This window comes from Pristiophorus japonicus, chromosome 8, assembly GCF_044704955.1.
Source record: "Pristiophorus japonicus isolate sPriJap1 chromosome 8, sPriJap1.hap1, whole genome shotgun sequence".
Classification (NCBI taxonomy): domain Eukaryota; kingdom Metazoa; phylum Chordata; class Chondrichthyes; family Pristiophoridae; genus Pristiophorus; species Pristiophorus japonicus.
The window spans coordinates 192,297,354-192,323,709 of record NC_091984.1 but is presented as its reverse complement, the minus strand read 5'-3'; the positions used below and the strand labels follow the sequence as shown (position 1 = coordinate 192,323,709).

General features: G+C 44.8%; 1 protein-coding gene across 2 annotated transcripts in view; it reads left to right on the top strand.

The window, feature by feature from the left end:
- The window catches only part of fbxw8 (F-box and WD repeat domain containing 8), a 165,561-nt gene that overhangs the window by 89,243 nt on the left and 49,962 nt on the right, over positions 1-26,356 (top strand). For both annotated transcript variants that reach the window (XM_070887708.1, XM_070887707.1), the window contains one exon: positions 2,387-2,605. In XM_070887708.1, coding sequence (XP_070743809.1) covers positions 2,387-2,605 — 219 coding nt within the window. The remainder of the gene's footprint in view (positions 1-2,386; positions 2,606-26,356) is intronic.

The following is a 26,356-nucleotide window of genomic DNA, read 5'->3' as shown; positions in this document are numbered from 1 at the left end:
GTCTTGGCCATGATAGGGTGCTTCTGAGTGAACCTGTACATACTAACATTATTACACACACCATAGCGAATGTTTTTATCCTGCATAAAATTATATTCCTTGTTTTGCAATAACAAGTCAGGTTTTCTCTAAGACCCAGGCCTAATTGTTTGACTTGTAAATCAGCCTAGATGCACAAGCTTGGTTCTAGGTATTAATTGTGATTTCAGTGTGATCGGGTATGAGAAGCAAACGAGCCAACAGGTAGCCTAGAGATTTCTATTTACATCTTATCTGCTTATGTTTTATAAAAGGTTAATATCTTAACTGACTCACCATAGAAAAAACATTTGTTTGATCTTCAAATGAGCCTATTTTAAAATCAAAATAAAAACAGACATATAATTGTGGAGCAACCCTGTGGTCACCAGTTCCTTACTTCATACTTACTCATTCGCAAAATGGGGCTAACATGAACTCTGCAAGAAATTATTTTTCCATGTAATGCCCAGCTACTGAAAAGAATTGAAGTTTTTGGACTTTTTCTTTGGTTTGAAACAGTTTATATGTTATGAGTCAAGCTGTGTGCTATTTGTTTCTTGCTGTGTCTTTCTGCTCTTCTGTAATTGTATTTGTAAAAATATTTGATACTGTTATTTACTGGCTTTCAAAGTAGACAGGTAAACAGGGTGGGCATTCTACATAGTCACGACTGCATTTATACTGTAATTAAGGGATAATTGTGCACCTATATTACATCAGTGACAACACTTTAAAAGTATTTCATTGGCTGTAAAATGCTTTGGACATCCTGAGGATGTGGAAGGCTCAGTATAAATGCCAGTTTTTCTTTTTTTAATGGTGCTCTAACCGATTTATGGCTTGTCTAAGAGTGCATGTTTTGGTTCATGAGAAAATTGGTCTGCTTTTGAAACTGCCATTTTGCTTTGAGCACTGAGCAATGGTGTTGAGAAAATCTGAACTTTTAACAGTGACTGCACAGCAAAGACATCTTTAAAGTTATTAATTTATCTTTTCAAGCTGGTGAGGGCAGCAGATTGGCTAAAATCAAGGAACAATACAAGTGGACACGCAGTTATTTTCCTTTTAGCATGTACAAAAACTAGCAATTAATTATATGTTGACAAAGAAGAGACAAAACTAATCAGCCAGTGTATTCTTAAAGAAAACAATGTGTGAAAACTTGTATTAATGTGAGCCCTGAGGTATTTACACTGAAGTTTTTAAAGAGAACAAAACCCCAGTGTAAAGTTTTTCATTTAATTAAAAGTCACTCCTACACCTTTCTAATTGCCATGAATATCACAGGTGTTAATTATTCCACGATTCATTTAACCATGGTCACTCATTTAAACCTGCTGGGTTGCCATGACATCATTTCTTGCCAAGAATTATATCGGTTTCATTACCTAATGAGAAGAATATAATGCTGGCTTTGTGCCAGAACGGATTCTGTAGTAACACTATTCACTCATTTATACTAAATAACAAATGTTTAGATAAGACAAGTAAGAAATATTCACTGCAGTTGAAAAGAAACAAAAGTAATACAGCGGAGCTTTACTTCTCCGCCATTATCAAGATTACCTCAGAAAGATAATGGAAATTGGTAGATAATTATGCTACAGATTGGTACTGTGAATTGTGAGTGTGCTGCAGCCCACCTCAGTCCTCTGTTGCAGCACTCCTATCATTTGCTCTGTTACTGCTGGCAAGATTTGCTGGCACTGGAATAGTTGATCTGCCAGCTCAAAACTCCCCCATGCACCCGCTCACGACTGCAGCTGCTGGACCCATCATAAGCCCAAGTTAGCCGGCCAAAGTCAATATAGTTACATTCAACACAGGCTGCGCTCGGTGGCACTGGAAGCTGTTTGAACAGGCAGGCTCGCTATTGATTTTTAAGTCAGAAGCTCTGCATTGCTGAGTTTAACGGAGACTGCCAATAGGCTAGCTGGAGGTGACCGTATTAATGCCCACCTTTGTAGCTGGTGGGATGTCATTCATGCTTGAGTAGAATTTTTAGGCCAGCTTTCTTTGGTCTATTGAGGTGGGTGTTTTGAGCTGGCAGATAAGCTGTTCCAATGCCAGCTGATCTTCTTGGCGGGAGCAGAACAGAGGTGAGTGGAGTAGAACTAAAACCACCTCCTGCCAGTCTCATTATTCCATTATTCTTGCAGATAATTGAGAACATGAATAATTGAGGTTGCATTGTATGAAAAATAATTAGTTCACAGCAAGGGTTTAGTTCCCTTCCTAAAAAGCGAAACCACCATGTATGTCAAACATGTTTAATTGATACATTCAATGATTATTTTTATTTTTCTGTGTTGAGACATGTAATCTATAAAACTGCTAGAACCTATTTCTTCCCATTATTTTATAGGTTAGCTATCTTCAGCTTGTTCCACATGCTCTAAATACAGATGGAAGTCAACCACTCGTAGCAGCAGCTGAGGATACTGTTTACTTACTCAACCCTCAAACAGAGCCCAAGGTTCTCCACTCCATCTATGGAAATACTGTGACCTGCCTGGATGTATCCATCAATCGGGTTGCCTGTGGTGTCAAAAGTTTTGGTTGGATAATGAGTGATGGCAATAAGGTAAATTTCTCCTAATTCTACTATGGAAAGTAATTTTTCAAAAATGTGTCAGCAATTATGACTCTTTACTGTATTTAAAAATGTGTTGATAGAGTTGGATGGAACACAGAATAATACATGATGAATTGGGTTCCACTTTATTCTTGTATTCCGCGCTCATGACTAGAATCATCTTGAGCTTTCTGTTAGATTTAGCTGGCAATATTCTGCAATTTCTGCACTCCTAAATGGTATTTGTGTGTGATGTGTGGATACATTTTTAATTTCCATGAAATTTTGTTCAACTTAGGATCTTATGGTTTATTGGTACAGGATTAGATAATTTTTTTTGCAGTTTCTTTCAGGATTTATCAATGTTTACTAGCTCCAATTTAGCTGTTAGTTCTTTCATGAAATACCCAAAATAGAAACAAGGCAAAAAACAGATTAATTATATATATTTATACCCTTTGTCAAAGACTGTTGATTTTTTAACATTTTGTTTTTCAATAAACTTATAACATATATTCAGACTCGGGAGCTAGGTCTAATTCCGTATCTACCTAGTGCTCAGAAGATTCTCCATTAATTCTGTGACAATAATATAATTTGTCTTAATACTCATCCAAGGTTCTCATATTGGGCACAGTGTTACTGCAAATAAAATTATACTGCAAAATGATTTTGGAAAGGAATTGAAGGCTAGGTACTGTACTCTTGTAATATTTAGAGTGCCGAAAACCAATGGAACTGGAAATCTAAACTAGCTCCGTGACAATATTTTACAATGAACGCTGGTTAGGAGAATTACATTCCTATAACTTCTGACTTTACTGATGAGACAACATCTTCTGGAGGAAAATAAATAACATTTCACATAAGGACATTAAAGAATAAGTGAAGAACAAGAAAAGCGTATTTGGTAAAAACGTGAATTTCTCCAATCTTTGCTTGTAGCTTATTCAATTTGCATTTGATACTCTTCTGCATCCTTTCTAATGAATGTATATCATTTTTGTGATGTTGTGACCAGAACAGAACACAATATTGCAAATATGGTCTGAACAATCCATTGTAAAGTCTGGTCATTATCTATGTAAATTATACTGTTGTGGCTATTCATACCACCTTTCTGTTTTTTTTATTGTTTTGCTACATTGCACAGGAAGAAAGAGAAAGTTGGCATTTATATTGTGCCTTATCACATCTGAAGGATGTTCCCAAGGACACCTCAACATTGAAAGGGAAGAGACTATGTGGGTTATTTTAACTTTGGGTGATGGTATAAAATGGGAGATAATAAGATCGGCTGCCCATTATACACCTCTCCCCATTTTCCAAAGGAAAAATGGGCATGGTGTATAATGACCGGCCGATCCGAAGGACGCGATTTTGCGGGGGGTTACCAGGAGGGATCTGTGGCAGGTCAGGTGGAAAAAAATGTTTTTTGACCGGGTCAGGAACCCACTGTCAACCCGCCACAACGCACTTTTCCAAATGTCGGGTCTGTCAACATTGAGCGGACCTGACCAGCAGATGCGGGAGACCCAATTAAAATCATTAGCATCTAGTTGACAGATGCTTAAAGGCTTTTTTTACTTACCTTTCAACTTTAAGTGTATGACCATGGGATCCACACTGGGGACCACGGATGTCAACCTGAGGCATGAGTTCAGTGGCCATTGCTCCACTTCAAATGTACAGTAAATGCTCCCACCTAGCAGATCATCACATTCCTCAGCCACAAGCTGTTTCTCAGTCCATTTCCAGCAGGAATTCTGCAGGCTTTCCGCTTTCCATTCTCCATCCACTCTTACCCCATTGAAAGAACTCTTTCACCATTGACAGAATGCTTCTGTCATCTCTACTTCACCTGCCATCTATTCCAGCAACATGGGTGCCCTTTATACTGTGTCTCACCTTGGTCCTCAGAATCCGACCACAATCAGCCCCAACACCAGCAGCAGCAGGCACAACAGCAGCACCAACAACAACACCAACCTTCTCCGCAATCAGCTGACGCTGCACAGGACAGAGGGCATCGGCACCCGAGCACATTGCTGCCAGGGATGGCCTCACCATGGCCAGATTTATTTCACTTGACGTTGTACACCTTGGCTGCCACATGATGCGCCAGGTTGGCACCACCCCACACCAATACCATAAAGCATCCCTGCAATGCCCAAGCCATTCCTTTCACACTCACCACCATTGTGGGCGTACTGTTATGTCTCACCATTCACTGCAACTCACTAAGCCATTTCCAAAGGTGCACACAAATCTGTCCAAGAACGGAAAGCGTTGAAAATAATGGTTTCATTGTTTGATACACATTAACAGAAACTTTACATTAACATTGGATAAAACACCCAAATGGCTACCCTTGTGTGTTGTTAGTTGGTATGATTCGACTAGGATGAGGGTGAATGTGAGGGGTGGCTAGAGAGATGGGGATGTGATAATGTGGATGGAGAGATGTCGATGGGTGAAGGTGCAAGGTAAGTTGGTGTGAGTAAAATTGTGCAGGAGTAGGGACGGGAAGGCAGAAAGATGGGGATTTGCTGAGAGACACAGCAGAATGAAGGTGAGTGTGGCTTTGTACTAACGTTTCATGATCTAATGAGATCATTGAAAGGTTTGCGCCACTGCACCCAGCTCCTCCGGACGACATCTATAGTTGTGACCTCCTCTGCAATGTGCAACCAGGCTGTGTTGATCTGCTGGGAAGGTCTGTTCTGCTCATATGAAGGGAAGAGAACCTCCATAAGCATATGGAAGGAGTCTTGAGAGTACCTGGGTGCAGCCCTCTGTCTAGTGATTATCAGTGTTTGCAGCATTTCAATGTTGTAGAACAGTGTCAGCACAAACTTCAAAATTAAGATGGCCATGGTCCGTTTTAAGGAAACCGGCTCAAGATGCGTCATGAGTGACGTCACCAGACCGCTCCTTCTAATTGAACCAGGAAACACGCTGGGCGGGCTTAACAAGCCCCATTAAGGTACGTTCATTTTCCAGAGTGGAATGAAGCCAGCAGCGGGGCTGCGGCCCGCTACCGACATCGCCCGCCCTGGACCCGCCGAGGTAAGGAAATCTCGGTCAAAATCTCCAATTTTACACCATTGCCCAAAGTTAAAATTATCCCCATGTTCTTTTCTAAATTTTTCTGAGCTAATTAAACTCCATTCATTGTATATATATTTTATATTTAGGTGTCAAGTCTCAACAATATTTGTTTGCTCAATTGCTTAAGATTCTGCAAATCATTAGCTGCGTCTGTTTTCGTGTCTTCCACCAATTTGGCATGCTTATATTTGGTTTATGCATCTGCTCACTTGTGTCGTTTGGCAAGAATAAGGGCCCAAGCAACAGACCCATAGTCTGACATTACACCTCGTTAACTGCTCTTTTACTGTCTCAATTCCTTACATTTTCTATATATACTTGTGATTGTCGCAGGGTCCCAGCTGTGTCATCATAAAGTATTTCTATATTGTATCTTGTTCATATGGAATGGTAGCGAGGACAACATGCTGCGATTTTAAAATGTATCTTGCCAGTTGTTTCTGAAACAATGTCCTTTGTCTTGGACATGGCTTTAAGTGAATACACAAACACTGTCCAAGCAGACACACATTTGTAGCTCTGCTAATATCTTGGATGTGACTCTCTAACATATTGATTTCATCGAGTTGAGAATGTTTTGGCTAATACTCAGGTTTTTGGAATGTACTATATGTATACTAGTTGATCAACTGAGACATTACATGTAATGGCTACTCATCAGAAAACTTCTTGAATGGAAGATAATTATTCTCTCTCAATTAACATCCGTAACATTTTTTAGTTAATTCAGTTCAATCGTATTTCCATGTCCTGGCCATTGAGACAGAATTTTATGGGTGCAGAGGAATCATAGAATGGTTACAGCACGGAAGAAGGCCATTCGGCCCATTGAGCCTGTGCCAGCTCTCTGCTAGTCGTCGTGCCCCCCCGCCCGCCCTTTCCCCGTTTGTCTAGAGGCAGATAGACAAACGTATATAGACAAGACATGCAAACATCCATGTATGTTTCACTGCATAGATTTTTGCATTGATAAATGCAGGAGTTAGATTATAGCCTGCGAGAGTACTAAAAACATTTATTTAAGCAAGAGAAAAATTAAACCGAATGACAAACAATTTTTTTTTCTTTCAAGTACTTATCCAACTCCCTTTTGAAAGCCACGATTGAGTCTGCCTCGCTGTATAAAAACGTTTTTTCTTATGTCACCTTTGGTTCTTTTGTCAATCCCCTTAAATCTGTGTCCCCTGGTTCTCGACCCTTCTGCCAATGGGAACAGTTTCTTTCTATCTACTCTGTCTAGACCCCTCATGATTTTGAACACCTCTATCAAATCTCCTCTTAAATCTTTTCTGCACCCTCTCTATGACCTTCACATCCTTCCTAAAATGCGGAGCGCAGCATTGGACACAATACTTCGGTTGAGGCCGAACCAGTGTTTTATACAGGTTCATCATCATTTCCACGCTTTTGAACATACCTTGATTCATGATGCCCAGGATCCCATAAGCTTTTTTAACTGCTTTCTCAACCTGCTTTGCCACCTTCAAAGATTTGTGCACATATACCCCTAGGTCTCTCTGTTCATTCACCCCCTTTAGGGTTGTACCCTTTAGTTTATATTTCCTCTCCTCATTCTTTTTACCAAAATGTATCACTTCACATCTTTCTGCGTTAAATTTCATCTGCCACATTTCCGCCCATTCCATCAGCCTGTCTACGTCCTCTTGAAGTCTATCACTATCCTCCTCACTGTTCCAAGTTTTGTGTCATCTGCAAATGTTGAAATTGTGCCCTGTACACCCACATCCAAGTCATTAATATAGATCAAGAAAAGCAGTGGTCCTATAACCGACCCCTGGGGAACACGACTGTATACCTTCCTCCAGTCTGAAAAACAACCGTTCACCACTATTTTCTGTTTCCTGTCACTTAGCTCATTTCGAATCCATTCCTGCCACTGTCCCTTTTATTCCATGGGCTTTAACTTTGCTGCCAAGCCTATATGTAGCACTTTGTCGAACGCCTTTTGGAAATCCATGTACACCACGTCAACCGCATTGCCCTCATCAACACTAACTGTTATCTCATCAAAAAAACTCGATCAGGTTGGTTAAATACGATTTGCCTTTAACAAATCCGTGCTGGCTTTCCTTAATTAATCCACACTTGTCCAAGTGACTGTTAATTTTGTCCCTGAATATTGTTTCTAAAAGTTTCCCTGCTACTGAGGTTAAACTGACTGGCCTATAGTTACTAAGTTTGTATTTACACCCTTTTTTGAACAAGGGTGTAAAATTTGCAATTCTCCAGTCCTCTGGCACCACCCCCAATTCGAAGGAGGATTGGAAGATTATGGCCAGTACCTCCGTGATTCCTTCCTTCACTTTCTTCAGCATCCCAGGATGCATCCCATCCGATCCTGGTGACTTATGTACTTTAAGTACATCCAGCCTTTCTGGTACCTTGTCTTTATCAATTCTTATCCCATCCAATATCTCCTCTACCTCCTCCTTTACTATATCTATGGCAGTACCCATGGAATGCATCTATGTCATTAAATGACTCGGTTTAAAGAATCGGAAATGGATGTTTTAAGATTCTAGAAAGCTGTTATTTGCAGTTCAAGAAGTAGTTACATATTGTTCTGCTTTACTCATTTTGATTTGATGTGAATTTATTTCTTATAATAAATGTTTGCAGTTTTAGCCTGAACTGCATAGTTTGACGAGATAGTATTTTCTGGCTTTTGAAGTGATCAGGTATGCATGATGGGCATTCCATGCATTTTTCAGTGCAAAATATCTCTGAAGAAGGGTAATTGTTCATGCTGTAACTCACTAACACATTCACTCCATTCATAAATTTATAAAGTTACAACTTGCAAGTTCTTGTGCGTCTACTCAAAACTGCCTTGTTGCTTTAGCATGGACTAAGAGTGCTGGGGTAAACCTTAATTGTAACAATACTTATCTTGTGTATTCTACATTGTAGTTTTAAAAGTGTCACATTTTTGATCAACCGAGATACCTCTAAAGCACATTCCATGCTAGAATAGTCTAGGCTAAAATACAATTAATCCAGTAATTAAATTACATTTTACTGTGATCATATTCCGTACCTTATTTATCGCATAAACAACATTGAATGGCAAGCAGTTGAATGCTGAATTTATCACACTTGTAAGTGGGACCTACTGAACTCACTAATGGGATAAATTACATATTCAATAGCTTGCCTGCACATCCCATAAGTAAATTATAATGGATATCTGGCAGTGATTAAAAGACAGCAATCTAAGTGGAATAATCAAATAATGTTTAAAAACTACAAAAGTAAACTTTGAACTGTTTAGTAACTGCTATCTGGATCTGTAAGATGGCATTTCAGTCTTGGGATCTGTAATTGTTCTTGATAAATGTACTGTCTCAGTTTTATGTTCTGGGGAATGACATTATCTTAGTCACTTTTTCTATTACCAGTGTCAGGCTGCCACTTGATACATGTTGACATTCACATAGGGAGATTAATGAATGTGACATTAGTGCAGATTTATAATGAAATGACTTGAAGCTGAATGCTGGTACGTAATATATGTTGTAAAACTTTCCTAGCAGCATGTTGCCTGTTGGTTGTCTAAAAATTCAGTAAGTTCCACTAATTACCGTCTCTTTTATTGATGTTTATAGTTTTTAAATTATTTTTTAACTCAGTCAGTTCATGGAACTCTTCAACTTTAAATTACAGCAGTATACCTCCAGCAGCTATGATTTATTGTACAAGATTAATAGGTGCATGTATACCTTTTATTGATTTCTTTTTCACTATATTCATCAGCTGGAAATGTTGACCGTTCCCTCCAAATGGGTAAGGCCAAGCAAAACCTCTAAATCAACAAGCCAATTGTATTGTAACTGAGGAGATGATCATCCTAATGACATGAAGCACAGTTATTACCCCTCCGGCTAATACCATGGGCCCAAGTCGTTCTAGGCGCAGCCCCGACCTGGACGCCCATTTTTCACGCCACAAAGTGCGCCTAAAAAAAACTTACAGATTCTCCAGCTCCCTGCAGGTCGTTTGCAGCTCGGCGCGGCGCAGCATGAGCTGTGGGGGGCGGAGCTAGGTCCCTGCGCTGAAAACAGTGCCGGGACCTCTGCACATGCGCTACAGTAGGCGCGCATGTGCAGTAGTTCCAGGCGCCCAAAACTGTGTGGGAGGGGCCCGAAGCACGCAGCCCCTAGCCCTGGCCGAATGGCCTCACTGGGGCTGCGTGCATATAAGGCTGCCTCCCACGCCCAGCTCCTACTTCCTCCCGACCCCCGCGCCCCCCCCCCCTCCCGCCCCCGGACCGGACCCGCGCTCTCCCCCCACCCCCCACCCCCCGACCTGACCTCCCTCTCCCTCCCTCCCTCCTCCACCCCCGACCCGAACCGAACCGAACCGACCTCCCTCCCACCACCCCCCCAGACCCGACTTGCGCTCCCGACCCCGGAACCCGGACCCGATCCGACCCAACGCCACTTACCTGTAAATCTGGTGCTGGGGACGGGCCCTGTCCGAAGTCTTGGTCCCGACTGGGCCCTGCCCGTTCAGCCCCCCCACCTTCTCCTTTCCACCCCCCCTTCTCCTTTCCACTCCCCCCCCCTTCTCCTTTCCACTCCCCCCCCCTTCTCCTTTCCACCCCCCCTTCTCCTTTCCACCCCCCCCCCCTTCTCCTTTCCACTCTCCCCCCCCCCCTTCTCCTTTCCACTCTCCCCCCCCCCTTCTCCTTTCCACTCCCCCCCCCCCCCTTCTCCTTTCCACTCCCCCCCCCTTCTCCTTTCCACTCCCCCCCCTTCTCCTTTCCACTCCCCCCCCCCTTCTCCTTTCCACTCCCCCCCCCCCTTCTCCTTTCCACTCCCCCCCCCCTTCTCCTTTCCACTACCCCCCCCCTTCTCCTTTCCACTCCCCCCTTCTCCTTTCCACTCCCCCCTTCTCCTTTCCACTCCCCCTTCTCCTTTCCACTCCCCCCCCCTTCTCCTTTCCACGCCCCTTCTCCTTTCCACGCCTCCCCCTTCTCCTTTCCACCCCCCCCTTCTCCTTTCCACCCCCCCTTCTCCTTTCCACCCCCCCTTCTCCTTTCCACCCCCCCTTCTCCTTTCCACCCCCCTTCTCCTTTCCACCCCCCCTTCTCCTTTCCACCCCCCCTTCTCCTTTCCACCCCCCCTTCTCCTTTCCACCCCCCCTTCTCCTTTCCACCCCCCCTTCTCCTTTCCACCCCCCCTTCTCCTTTCCACTCCCCCCCTTCTCCTTTCCACCCCCCCTTCTCCTTTCCACCCCCCTTCTCCTTTCCACCCCCCCTTCTCCTTTCCACTCCCCCCCCCTTCTCCTTTCCACTCCCCCCCCCTTCTCCTTTCCACTCCCCCCCCCTTCTCCTTTCCACTCCCCCCCCCTTCTCCTTTCCACTCACCCCCCCTTCTCCTTTCCACCCCCCCTTCTCCTTTCCACTCCCCCTTCTCCTTTCCACCCCCCCTTCTCCTTTCCACCCCCCCTTCTCCTTTCCACCCCCCCTTCTCCTTTCCACCCCCCCTTCTCCTTTCCACCCCCCCTTCTCCTTTCCACCCCTTCCCCTTCTTCTCCTCCACCCCTTCCCCTTCTTCTCCTCCCCCCCTTCCCCTTCTTCTCCTCCCCCCCCTTCCCCTTCTCCTACCCCCCTTCCCCTTCTCCCCCCTTCTCTCCATCCCTCCCTCCCCCTCTGCCTCCCTCCCTCCCTCTACCCCCCCCCTCCTCCCCCTACCCTCGCTGTCAGAAACACAGACAGAGACACACACAGACAGACACTGACAGAGACACACTGTGGGGGGGCATCCCAGCATGCTGTTGGAGGGCTCCCGGTGCTGCAGTCGGGAAGTAGAAAATGTTTTATTTATTGATTTTTTTAAAATGATTTCTTATTAATTTTTTTTGATTTTATTGGTTGACTTATTGATGTTTTTATCATTTATTATTGATGATGGCTCTTTATTTGTAAAACTGAAGTGTTTAATGTTTGTAAACTTCCCTTTAAACCTCCCACCCCACCCCCCCATTCCCTACGCCTGATTTGTAACCTACCTACGCCTGATTTTCTAAAGTGTAGACAAGGTTTTTTCGAGCGTACAAAAATCTTCACTTATTCCATTCTAAGTTAGTTTGGAGTAAGTTTTCACTGCCGAAACTTTGAAAACAGGCGTAAGTAGCCGGACACGCCCCCTTTTGGAAAAAAAAATTCTGTTCCAAAGTGAAACTGTTCTAACTGACTAGAACTGGAGCAAACTAAATGCCGAGAATTCCGATTTCTAAGATACTCCGTTCTACACCAGTTGCTCCAAAAAATCAGGAGCAACTGAGGCCGAAACTTGGCCCCATGTTTCCTCTAACAACCTATATATTACTGTAACAGGCATCTACTATGCAACGAGAAGACCAATTCAGGAACATTTCTTTAGTAGGATTCAAAAAATAGCAACAATGTTCTGCTTTCTTTTTAATTGTAGTGGAAAATTTAAAAAGTTTTAAAAAATATTTCAGACAGTTTTAAATGATTGTAATCTGGTAGATTGTACTGAAGAACTTGCATGACAAAATATTTTCTATTTTTATTTAAGATGTCCAGCATTTGTATTTTTGTTTTTCTCTTTTTGTCTCTAGGAGTGAATGCGATGTGTATACATGGAAAAAGGGTGTTTGATTTTCACTGTCCATTCACTTTGAGAGCCAGCATGAGCACGATGGGCTGAATGAGGTTCTTCTCTGCTGTATGATTCTATTCTGTGCTAAGCAGAAGGGTTCACTTCATGGGAAGTTGACTCAATCAAATTTCTTGAGTGGTGGGAAGTAATTCTGCATTTTGCTTGTGTTTGCCACCTGTCAGAATTTTAATTATACTTACTGGTAAGTTTAATAAACAGTAGGACCCGATAAAAGATCTTGTCAGGACGAGTATGGCTTTCATTATAAGCAGTGCAATGAGATTAAACTCTGTGTTTTTGATTTAGAAATAAGCTGTCACAGCTGTCAGAGGTATGTGTCAAGGAAGGTCGTATTAGATAAATTGTCTTTTCTTTTGTGTCTTCTTCGACACCTGTCTTTGACAGCTGTGATGGTTCATTCCTAAACATATCAAAGCCGTTTAATCTTGCACCACTACAAAGAGTTTTTATTTAATGAAAACCACCTGTAGGGCACAGAATCTTTCATGGGTTGCTGATGGGTTTTACATATAAGCAAGTGCAATAACATTTTACTCAAGGTGAAAAGTGTCATTAGTGGGGTATAGAACCAACTTCTACTTTGACCACTAGTTATTAGCATCTAGCACTTCTGTGTCAGTTAAACTGAGCCAGATACAAAGTTTGACTCCATCTACTCTGCTGTAATGACGTCTATTCTGCTTGAGCAGCATGTATTTGCTCGATGGCAAGTTATGGATATTGTGCTGTGGGCTCATGTGTATGAGGAATTGCATTGAAGCTGCATAATCATTTTGCTTCCCCATTAGAGGTAGGGGACTTTCATTCCACCAGTGTAATGAGCTGGATTCAAACCCAGGTGCTAAATGCGAAAGTGGCCAATAGAGCTTCCAGCTTGCGTTTTTGTTAAAAGAAAGTGTCTGCAAATGTTATCGGGATTATATACATTAGAGTTGTTGTCTGTTTTGCCTGGACAGTCCAGTCTTTGGTGAAATTCCAAGAAAACCTATTCAGATATCAGAAGTTTGCTTTGTAAAATAAAAGTTTTTTTCCACTTTCTATTGTCTTGCAATATGATGGTTTTAGCGATTTGAGTAAGGTTTTCGATGAATTTTCATGATCAGCAAAGCAAATCTCACACTTGAAACCATAATCCCTACCAGCCTATTGTTTATTTTTCTGCTTGGCAAAATGCAGCATCCCTATATACATTTCCTCACATAAGTGGGTAAAAGAGTGCTAACATTTTCTTTGTTTTTGTTTCTGTTGTGTATAGAAAAACTCCACGAGGCTGAGTACTGTGAGCTAAACTTAGTGTGACCGTAGTCTTCTTTATTACAACTCCAGAGTGCCTAAACAACATGGGAGCCAACCTTTTATACTGGCCCTACACGTGTGTGCAGGTGACCATTAGGACTCCAACAGTCACGCCCTCTGGTGGCAAGTATTACACAGTTACTGCACTGCACCGCGGCTGGTCTGACCGGACTGTCAGGAACGGTGGGTTCATCCTCGTGATTGACAGCAAGATCGATTGCTGGTTGGGTGTGTGTGTGCTGATGGATCGTCGATGGTGATGTCCTCTTCAAGTCGTTCCTGGTTGTCAGTAAATCGCAATTTGGTCTGATCTAAATGCTTTCTGCACGTTTGGCCATTTAACAGTTTGATTATAAACACCCTATTCCCTTCCTTGGCCAAAACAGTGCCAGCAACCCACTTGGGATCATGACCGTAATTCAGGACAAACACAGGGTCGTTAACATCAATGTCACGTGAAACAGCTGCGCGATCGTGGTACGTGTTCTGCTGATGTCGCCGGGTTTCCTCGTGATCATTAAGATCCGGGTGGACTAGGGAGAGCCTGGTTTTGAGGACTCTCTTCATTAACAATTCTGCCAGGGGAACTCTGGTGAGCGAGTGAGGTCGTGTCTGGTAACTAAGCAGAATGCGAGCCAAGCAGGTCTGCAGGGAGCCGTCCGTCACGCGTTTCATGCTCTGCTTGATTGATTGGACTGCCCGCTCCGCTTGACCATTAGATGCGGGCTTAAACGGAGCACACCTGACATGCTTGATGCCATTACGGGTCATAAACTCGTTGACTTCCGAGCTGGTGAAACATGGTCCATTGTCGCTGACAAAGACGTCGGGCAAGCCATGGGTGGCGATCATGCGGAGGCTTTCAGTGGTGGCTGTGGACATGCTGGATGACATGATTACACATTCAATCCATTTGGAGTAAACGTCCACTACTACTAAAAACATCTTTCCTCGAAAGGGGCCGGCAAAATCTACGTGGATCGTCGACTGTGGTTTGGAGGGCCATGACCACAGACTCAGTGGAGCCTCTCTTGGCGCATTGCTCGGTTGCGAGCAAGTGTTGCATTGATGCACATATGACTCCAAGTCCGAGTCAATGCCAGGCCACCAAACATGCGACCTGGCAATTGCCTTTATCATGACAATGCCTGGGTGGGTACTGTGTAGGTCGTGTATAAATGTTTCCCTGCCTTTTTTTGGCAAAACCACGCGATTACACCATAAGAGACAATCCGACTGGATGGACAGTTCATCTTTGCGTCGGTGAAACGGCTTAATTTCATCCTGCATTTCCCTGGGAACGGCCAACCAGTTCCCATTTAGGACGCAACTCTTTACTAATGATAGCACAGGATCTTGGCTGATCCAGGTCCTGACCTGGCGAGCCTCGCTCTCAAAAGCACCCATGACCAGTAGCAAGTCTGCGGGCTGCGCCATTTCAACCCCAGTGGTGGATTATAGTAGCCGGCTGAGAGCATCGGCACAGTTTTCAGTGCCTGGTCTGTGACGGATAACATAGCCATAAGCAGATAATGTTAGTGCCCATCTTTGGATGCGGGACGAAGCATTGGTGTTTATACCTTTGTTCTCTGAAAACAGCGAAATGAGCAGCTTGTGGTCAGTTTCAAGCTCAAACCGAAGTCCAAATAGGTATTGGTGCATTTTCTTAATCCCATATACACATGCAAATGCCTCTTTTTCGACCATACTATAGGCTCTCTCAGCCTTAGACAGAGTTCTAGACGCGTATGCAACCGGTTGGAGGTTGCCCGATATATTGGCTTGCTGTAACACACAGCCGACCCCATATGATGAGGCATCTCAAGCTAGCACTAAACTTTTACATGGGTCATAGTATACAAGTAACTTATTTGAACATAGCAGGTTCCTGCCCTTCTCAAAGGCTGTATCTTGAGATTTGCCCCAAACCCAGTCGTTGCCCTTACGTAGCAACATGTGCAAAGGCTCTAACAACATGCTCAACCCGGGTAGAAAGTTACTGAAATAGTTGAGGAGTCCCAGGAACGAACGCAGCTCCGTCACATTCTGTGGTCTGGGTGCATTCTTGATGGCCTCTGTCTTTGAGTTCGTGGGCCTGATGCCGTCTGCTGCAATCTTTCTCCCCAAAAATTCGACTTCTGCCGCCAGGAAAACACACTTGGAGCGTTTCAGCCTGAGTACCACTCTGTCTAGGCAACTTAGAACCTCTTCCAGGTTGTGTAGGTGTTCGATGGTGTCACGATCGGAGATCAGGATGTCGTCTTGAAACACAACGGTGAGCGGAACAAATTTCAGCAAACTCTCCATGTTTCTCTGGAAAATCGCTGCAGCCAAGCGAAACCCGAAAGGGCACCTGTGGTATATAAACAGCCCTTTGTGTGTGTTGATGCACGTCAATCTTTTCAAAGATTCAGCCAGCTCTTGTGTTATGTAGGCGGAGATTAGGTCCAACTTGGTGAACGACTTTCCCCCCCCCCTGCTAACGTTGCGAACAGGTCATCTGCCTTGGGCAGTGGGTACTGGTTCTGTACTGAGACTCGGTTAATCGTCACCTTGTAGTCTCCGCAGATTCTGACTGTGCCATCGGTTTTCAAGACGGGAACAATTGGACTGGCCCACTCATTGAACTCAACTGGCGATATGATTCCTTCGCATTGGAGTCTGTCCAGTTCGAGCTCTACTTTCTCCATCATCCTGTGCGGAACCGCCCGAGCCCTGTGATGGATGGGCCGTGCATCGGGGCCTAGATGGGGCCTAGATGGATCCTGTGCCTTGGCGCCTGTGAAGTTGCCGATGCCTGGTTTGAATAGCGAGGGAAACTTACGAGGCATCATCCACTGAAGATAGTGCTTTGATGTCGTTCCAATTCCATCTAATCTTTTCTAGCCTGCTTCTGCTGAACAGCGTTGGGCCATTGCCTGGAACAATCCATAATGATAGGCCATGCACAGCTCCATCATACGATACCTTCACTGCCGCACTTCCATTGATTGGTATGAGCTCTTTGGTGTAGGTACGCAGCTTTGCATTAATCGGGCTCAGTTTGGGCCTTTGTGCTTTATTGCCCCACAGTTTCTCAAACCTTCTGTCTCATTATTGACTGACTCGCACCCGTGTCCAACTCCATGAATACTGGAATTCCATTTAATTTGACTTTCAGCATTATAGGAGGGCTCTTGGTGGTGAAGGTATGTACCCCATACACTTCTTCCTCGGGTTGAGTTGCCTGTGCTGCGTGATCCACGCCGGATCGATCATCCTCTGCCACGTTTGCACATTCGCTGGAGGTGCCCCATTGTTGCGCAGCCTTTGCGCAAGTGCTTGAATCGACATTGATGGGCTCGATGATTACCCCCCCAGCGCCATCACAGTGCTAATGGATTCACATTCACCCCCGATAGCTGACTCTGAGTTATCACAGGTCTTGCAGCCGCAGATGTGTAGGCCCTGCCATGTGCAGTTCGGCCTGCTAACGACATCATTTTATGCATAGTACTTGCCGGTGAGCTTCGATGTTGAGAAGATATCTGTTTGGTGCTATCGTTCAGTGGCCATGCATGGCTGGGCGATCGCGATGGCCCTGCTCAGGTCTGGGGTTTCGGCAGCCAGCAGCTTTCGAAGAATGACCTCGTGGCTGATGCCCAGCACGAGAAAGTCCCGCAGCAATTTCTCCAACGCAGTTCCAAAATCGCAAGGTCCCACGAGACGTCTCAGGTTGGCGACATAATCCGCCACGTCCTAGTCCCTGGAACGATGGTGTGTGTAAAAACGATATCTGGCCATGAGGATACTCTCCTTCGGCTTGAGGTGGTCCTGAACCAGCGTGCACAACTCTATGTTCTTTCTCCGTTGGTTTTGATGGCGCCGTATATTTTAGGCCCACAGACGGTGAGGAGAACCGCCCTGCGCTTGACCGCGTTAGTGTCTCCTTCCAGCTCGTTGGCCACGAAGTACTGGTCGAGACGCTCGACGAAAACTTCCCAATCATCACTCTCTACGAATCTCTCTAATATTCCAACGGCAGCCATGGTTGCGTGAAGGTTCGTATTCTGTTACTCATTGCCAATTGTTGTATATAGAAACACTCCACGAGGCTGAGTACTGTGAGCTAAACTTAGTGTGACCTTGGTTGTCTTTATTACAACTCCAGAGTGCCTAAACAACATGGCAGTCAACCTTTTATTCTGGCCCTGCACGTGTGTGCAGTTGGCGAGAGGTGGGAGCAGTGTCGGAGCGGCCTATAAAGGCCCAGCGGGAGCTCGAGGGTCAGCGGCAGTCGGCGAGAGGTGGGAGCAGCGTCGGAGCGGCCTATAAAGGCCCAGCGGGAGCTCGAGGGTCAGCGGCAGTTGGCGAGAGGCGGGAGCAGCGTCGGAGCGGCCTATAAAGGCCCAGCGGGAGCTCGAGGGTCAGCGGCAGTTGGCGAGAGGCGGGAGCAGCGTCGGAGCGGCCTATAAAGGCGTACTTGTGCAGCTACAGTGGGAGAGAAAGCAAAATAGAATTAGAAAGGAATCAAAAGGTGACGTCACAGCCAATGGGGTAAGTGATTGGCTGGAGATTGGTGAGTAGCTTTTCTTTTTGTTTTTTATATCAGTAAGTGAACTAACATTGTTATTACCAATTTAAGGGTATCTAAGGGTTAAGGCATGGCAGGAGAGATAAGTCACGTGATATGCTCCTCCTGTGCCATGTGGGAACTCAGGAACACTTCCGGTGTCCCTGACGACTACGTGTGTGAGAAGTGTGTCCGCCTCGAGCTCCTGACGGTCCGCGTTACGGAATTGGAGCTGAGGGTGGATTCACTCTGGAGCATCCATGATGCTGAGAATGACGTGAGTATCACGTGTAGTGAGTTGGTCTTACCGCAGGAGAAGGATCCACAGCCAGATAGGGAATGGAAGACCAGCAGGAAGAGCAGTGCAAGGAAGGTAGTGCAGGGGTCCCCTGTGGTCATCCCCCTGCAAAACAGATACACCGTTTTGAGTACTGTTGGGGGGGATGACTCATCGGGGGAGGGCAGCAGCAGCCAAGTTCATGGCACCATGGCTGGCGCTGCTGCACAGGAGGGCAAGAAAAAGAGTGGGAGCGCGATAGTGATAGGGGATTCAATTGTGATGGGAATAGATAGGCGTTTCTGCGGCCGCAACCGAGACTCCAGGATGGTATGTTGCCTCCCTGGTGCAAGGGTCAAGGATGTCTCGGAGCGGGTGCAGGACATTCTGAAATGGGAGGGAGAACAGCTAGTTGTCGTGGTGCACATTGGTACCAACGACATAGGTAAAAAAAGGGATGAGGTCCTACGAAACGAATTTAAGGAGCTAGGAGCTAAATTTAAAAAGTAGGACCTCAAAAGTAGTAATCTTGGGATTGCTACCAGTGCCACGTGCTAGTCAGAGTAGGAATTGCAGGATAGCACAGATGAATACGTGGCTTGAGCAGTGGTGCAGCAGTGAGGGATTCAAATTCCTGGGGCATTGGAACCGGTTCTGGGGGAGGTGGGACCAGTACAAACCGGACGGTCTGCACCTGGGCAGGACCGGAACCAATGTCCTAGGGGGAGTGTTTGCTAGTGCTGTTGGGGAAGAGTTAAACTAATATGGCAGGGGGACAGAGGGAGACAAAAGGGAGGCAGAGGCAGGAGACGGAGGGGAGATGGGGGGGTGGGGGGCGGAGAGGCCCGGGGCGGGGAACAGGAAGGGCCACTGTGCGGCAGAATTCTAAAAGGACAAAGGGTGTTAAAAAAACAAGCCTGAAGGCTTTGTGTCTTAATGCAAGGAGTATCCGCAATAAGGTGGATGAATTAACTGTGCAAATAGATGTTAACAAATATGATGTGATTGGGATTACGGAGACGTGGCTCCAGGATGATCAGGGCTGGGAACTCAACATCCAGGGGTATTCAACATTCGGGAAGGATAGAATAAAAGGAAAAGGAGATGGGGTAGCATTGCTGATTAAAGAGGAGATTAATGCAATAGTTAGGAAGGACATTAGCTTGGATGATGTGGAATCTATATGGGTACAGCTGCAGAACACCAAAGGGCAAAGAACGTTAGTGGGAGTTGTGTACAGACCTCCAAACAGTAGTAGTGATGTTGGGGAGGGCATCAAACAGGAAATTAGGGGTGCATGCAATAAAGGTGCAGCAGTTATAATGGGTGACTTTAATATGCACATAGATTGGGCTAGCCAAACTGGAAGCAATACGGTGGAGGAGGATTTCCTGGAGTGCATAAGGGATGGTTTTCTAGACCAATATGTCGAGGAACCAACTAGGGGGGAGGCAATCTTAGACTGGGTGTTGTGTAATGAGAGAGGACTAATTAGCAATCTCATTGTGCGAGGCCCCTTGGGGAAGAGTGACCATAATATGGTGAAATTCTGCATTAGGATGGAGAATGATACAGTTAATTCAGAGACCATGGTCCAGAACTTAAAGAAGGGTAACTTTGAAGGTATGAGGCGTGAATTGGCGAATGATATTTAAGGGGTTGACTGCGGATGGGCAATGGCAGACATTTAGAGACTGCATGGATGAATTACAACAATTGTACGTTCCTGTCTGGCGTAAAAATAAAAAAGGGAAGGTGGCTCAACCGTGGCTATCTAGGGAAATCAGGGATAGTATTAAAGCCAAGGAAGTGGCATACAAATTGGCCAGAAATAGCAGCGAACCTGGGGACTGGGAGAAATTTAGAACTCAGCAGAGGAGGACAAAGGGTTTGATTAGGGCAGGGAAAATGGAGTATGAGAAGAAGCTTGCAGGGAACATTAAGGCGGATTGCAAAAGTTTCTATAGGTATGTAAAGAGAAAAAGGTTAGTAAAGACAAACGTAGGTCCCCTGCAGTCAGAATCAGGGGAAGTCATAATGGGGAACAAAGAAATGGCAGACCAATTGAACAAGTACTTTGGTTCAGTATTCACTAAGGAGGACACAAACAACCTTCCGGATATAAAAGGGGTCAGAGGGTCTAGAAAGGAGGAGGAACTGAGGGAAATCTTTATTAGTCGGGAAATTGTGTTGGGGAAATTGATGGGATTGAAGGCCGATAAATCCCTAGGGCCTGATGGACTGCATCCCAGAGTACTTAAGGAGGTGGCCTTGGAAATAGCGGATACATTGACAGTCATTTACCAACATTCCATTGACTCTGGATCAGTTCCTATGGAGTGGAGGGTAGCCAATGTAACCCCACTTTTTAAAAAAGGAGGGAGAGAGAAAACAGGGAATGATAGACCAGTCAGCCTGACCTCAGTAGTGGGTAAAATGATGGAATCAATTATTAAGGATGTCATAGCAGCGCATTTGGAAAATGGTGACATGATAGGTCCAAGTCAGCATGGATTTGTGAAAGGGAAATCGTGTTTGACAAATCTTCTGGAATTTTTTGAGGATGTTTCCAGTAAAGTGGACAAAGGAGAACCAGTTGATGTGGTATATTTGGACTTTCAGAAGGCTTTCGACAAGGTCCCACACAAGAGATTAATGTGCAAAGTTAAAGCACATGGGATTGGGGGTAGTGTGCTGACATGGATTGAGAACTGGTTGTCAGACAGGAAGCAAAGAGTAGGAATAAATGGGTACTTTTCAGAATGGCAGGCAGTGACTAGTGGGGTACCGCAAGGTTCTGTGCTGGGGCCCCAGCTGTTTACATTGTACATTAATGATTTAGATGAGGGGATTAAATGTAGTATCTCCAAATTTGCGGATGACACTAAGTTGGGTGGCAGTGTGAGCTGCGAGGAGGATGCTATGAGGCTGCAGAGTGACTTGGATAGGTTAGGTGAGTGGGCAAATGCATGGCAGATGAAGTATAATGTGGATAAATGTGAGGTTATCCACTTTGGTGGTAAAAACAGAGAGACAGACTATTATCTGAATGGTGACAGATTAGGAAAAGGGAAGGTGCAACGAGACCTGGGTGTCATGGTACATCAGTCATTGAAGGTTGACATGCAGGTACAGCAGGCGGTTAAGAAAGCAAATGGCATGTTGGCCTTCATAACGAGGGGATTTGAGTACAGGGGCAGGGAGGTGTTGCTACAGTTGTACAGGGCCTTGGTGAGGCCACACCTGGAGTATTGTGTACAATTTTGGTCTCCTAACTTGAGGAAGGACATTCTTGCTATTGAGGGAGTGCAGCGAAGATTCACCAGACTGATTCCCTGGATGGTGGGACTGACCTATCAAGAAAGACTGGATCAACTGGGCTTGTATTCACTGGAGTTCAGAAGAATGAGAAGGGATCTCATAGAAACGTTTAAAATCCTGACGGGTTTAGACAGGTTAGATGCAGGAAGAATGTTCCCAATGTTGGGGAAGTCCAGAACCAGGGGTCACAGTCTAAGGATAAGGGATAAGCCATTTAGGACCGAGATGAGGAGAGACTTCTTCACCCAGAGAGTGGTGAACCTGTGGAATTCTCTGCCACAGAAAGTGGTTGGGGCCAATTCACTAAATATATTCAAAAGGGAGTTAGATGAAGTCCTTACTACTAGGGGGATCAAGGCGTATGGCGAGAAAGCAGGAAGTGGGTACTGAAGTTTCATGTTCGGCCATGAACTCATTGAATGGTGGTGCAGGCTGGAGGGGCTGAATGGCCTGCTCCTGCACCTATTTTCTATGTTTCTATGACCATTAGGACTCCAACAGTCGTGCCCTCTGGTGGCAAGTATTACATAGTTACATACATAACATCTTCTCCATCTCTGATGAGCTTGAGAAGTCTGCCTGAGGTTTACTGATAGTGGGACTCTTGAACTCGGAAAGCATTTGAATAAATCTGTTCAACACATTTCTAAACTTCTTTATAGACATATATAAAACATCTAAACCAAAACATAATACACATTCTGTTTAACCCTGAGTTGATCTCTCTCCCTCACATTGAGTACGTTCCCAAGATCGCCACCTTCCAGTTCCAGAGCATTAGCCACTTACACCACCACATCACCAGTCCCTGTTGCTGGAATTGTTCATACATGCCATCACTCCTTAAGGATAGATTTCTGAAATGCTTGTCCTCGCTAGCCTTCACCCTGCTTAAACTTGCACATCTAGTACCCCGACCATTCCCAGCTTCACTGGCCCCTTAAAACCTAACAAATGAGTTTGAACATCCTCCTCCGCGTTTTCCACAGCTTTACAAAGCCATTTAGGAAATTTCTTCCAGCCATATGCCCTAGCTGTCTTCCTCCGTTCCTCTGACTCCGGGTTACGTCTTATTCCCTGCTCTCTGTTCCACTATCCAGGTTAACCTTTCAGCCCTTGCACCTCTGTCCAAAATGACTTCACCTCTCTATCTCATTTCCTACCTTTTTTAAAAGCCTCCTAAGCATCTATCTCTTTGGTCTCCCGACCTTAAATTTTTTCACTGCCTTCTCGGTAACCACCTCTCCTTTGGTGAAGTGCACTGAGGTGTGTTTTTTAAACTAAGAGCGCTGTATAAACGCAGGTTACTGCTGTTATTGATAACAATGAATCTTGCTCAATCAATCTGATAAGTCTATAAATCTGCTAAAACATTAGCTCCGTTTATAAGTTTAGTGCGATCGCCACGCATGTTGCAAACTACTATCTGCTCTGCTGCGAGATTGTCTCAGTAACCTCATATATTTGATCAGGACTCTGGCCTATCCGTTCAGAATCACTACCTATGCCCAGTTCATGCCGATAGGCCGGCACTATCTAATTTCACCTCCTAATTCTTTTATCTGTCTCTTTTTAAATATAATTGAATCCCGCTATATGAATCTTAATTCTCCATTAGATGTGCTGAAGAGTATCATTAGATATTTTAATGGTTTTTGTCGCAAATCTGCAACCTAGTATTGTAAACTCTTTTTAACTTTTAACTGATTTTTTTCCCACAATTTCCATGTGCTCAGGTGGATGCTGCTAAGATTAGTGCAACGTGTTGTAGCCTTTGCTATGATGTATTACATTTTAAAGACTGCCATGTACAAAGCCAAAAGTAAGCTTGACTTTACCTGTGTGCAGAAATGATTGGAGCTCCGTTTTTGCTTTAAGATTCATTGATACACTTACATACATCATCATCATAGGCAGTCCCTCGGAATCGAGGAAGACTTGCTTCCACTCTTAAAATGAGTCCTTAAGTGGCTGAACAGTCCAATACGAGAGCCACAGTCCTTGTCACAGGTGAGACAGATAGTTGTTGAGGGTAAGGGAGGGTGGGACAGATTTGCCGCATGCTCTTTCCGCTGCCTGCGCTTGATTTCTGCACGCTCTCGGCGATGAGACTTGAGGTGCTCAGCACCCTCCCGGATGTACTTCCTCCACTTAGGGCGGTCTTTGGCCAGGGACTCCCAGATGTCGGTGAGGATGTTGCACTTTATCAGAGAGGCTTTGAGGTGTCCTTGTTACGTTTCCTCTGTTCGTTTGCCGTGAAGGAGTTCCGAGTAGAGCGCTTGCTTTGGGAATCTGGCATGCGGACAATGTGGCCTGCCCAGCCCAGCATATATACTTGACAGGAACACAATGAAACGGAGTGGATTGTAAACAGTAAGCTCCAAGAACAAACTTTCCTTGATGATTGAGCCATCCTAATTAAATCCTAAATATTACAGAAAATATGTAACTAGTTTTGGCACAATTATATTCCTTGATCTTGGTGATGTGAGTGAAGGATATCCAGATGGTTAGATTGCATAATGCAAGGACCAGTAGTTTGGCAGATATTCTCCAAACTGATGTCATGGTAATATTTCATTACTGAGCCTGCAGTCGGGTAATTATACTCTGTGTAACTATGAAGTGAACAGTGTCTATGAACCTTTTTGTACTACAATGTAGAACTGAGAAAATATTTCTGATTGTGTTTTGGGATTTTAAAAATATTTTCCTTGTTTTGAATTATCTTCAGTATGAATGCATTTGTGTATTTATGGATTATTCAACACCTTTGAGCTACTAGTTACTTCAATTCAAAGCTGATTGTAAACGACTGGTTGGTTTGATGAATGAACACATTTCAACTGCTTTGATTCGTGAATTTAATTAGTATATTTACTGTTGAATCACACTTCTGAAAATGATGCCTGTTAAATGGAGTATGTATCTTATAATCTACTTGAGAAAAGATATAGGGCCCAAAATTGTTGGACGTACCGCCCACGGACCACCAGCATTCCGCCCAAAATCAGAAAATTGATCAAAAAATACAGTACCATCATACCACCCGGTGAAAAATTCATCAGCGATATACCGCCGGGCATGACGCACACCGTCCGCCCATGTACATCACCGACATACCGCCCAAAATTGCAGACCGCCCTGGAAAAGATGGATTTCAGTCGATCTTCAGTCGGCGGTATGCATTTTTACCTGTAATTTTTTTTAAATCTCTCACTCCTGCCCGCCCCCCCCCCCCCCCCCCCCCCCCACACAGCAGCGATCTCCACCACCTCCCCACCCACCAAGCAGCGATTCCCCCTTCATGGGTATCTCCCCCCACAACAGCGATTTCTCTCTTTTTTCCCACCGCCCCCCCCCCCACCCTCCCCCCACATACCTGCACATCGCTCTCAGGCCGGCAGTCTCTGGATTCTTGTCTGTGCCTCTCTGGGGTGGTGGTGGGGGGGGGGGGGTGCGGAGCTTCGCAACAGCATATGCGTGAGCACAATTCGGAACTCAAAGATTCCCGAGTGAAAATGACTCACCGCTCGCACACCGCCGGCTGCACTCCGCTCGGCATACCGCCAAGAAAGAAAGTGACAAAAATTGCGCACACACCGCCCCAGCAGTAGGTATGAAACGACATACCACCGGCATACTGCCAAGAAATGGGCGGACGACCAATTTCGCCTCCATAGATTTCTTGACACAATGTGTACAATTATTGAACAGCTACAACTTCAAACAAATTGCTTATTGATTTACAAATATGAAGCCTTTATAGAGCCACCAAAGTAATGCAAACAGCATTTTCCCAATTAACACTAGGTCTGATTTAGAAATGTGGGTTTCTTGAAAAGGGCCATCTAAGCCTGCTTCAAATAAAACATTTACTTTGATATAAAATCTAATTTAGCACCATGATGGTGGCATTGTTTCTCCTCATGTCACATTTGCCTTATTATAAGAGAGTATTTAGTGCCAAAGGATTTTAATGGTGAAGGGAAAGCTAGGAGAGTACAGGGACATGGCAGGAGTCCCATATTTGGCTTGGGACCCTCTAGGCCCATGCATTAATTCACCCCTGCAGTTTAGCTGAGCACGTTACTGAAACCGTTATAATGGGAAGGCAAAAGGTACCAGGGAATTAGGTAAAAATATAATAAAATAGCCTATTTTAACTTTTTGGCAGTAATTCAGTAGCTTAATTTACGGCACTGTGAACGTACTTGTATCACTGTAATTTGTGGCTATGTGCTGGATATTTCTTTCTTTAAAAAAAAACTCCCTGAAAACAGAAATAAATGAGAGGATGGAACCTGCCAGATGGACTCTATCATCTTCAGTCCTGTAAATTCCTATGATGGTGTAAAATCATAACTGTACTCTAAAATATTGGATATTGGTACGTTTGCACACATTCGTAGCAAGCAGTGAGCTCCAAGACCTGGTATTTGTGTTGCCGGGTAGTACCCAGTCACAGGCTAGACAGTTCTACGAGGGACGGAGGGCAGATTCAGCTCTTGAGTAACCCTAAGCTGCCGTCA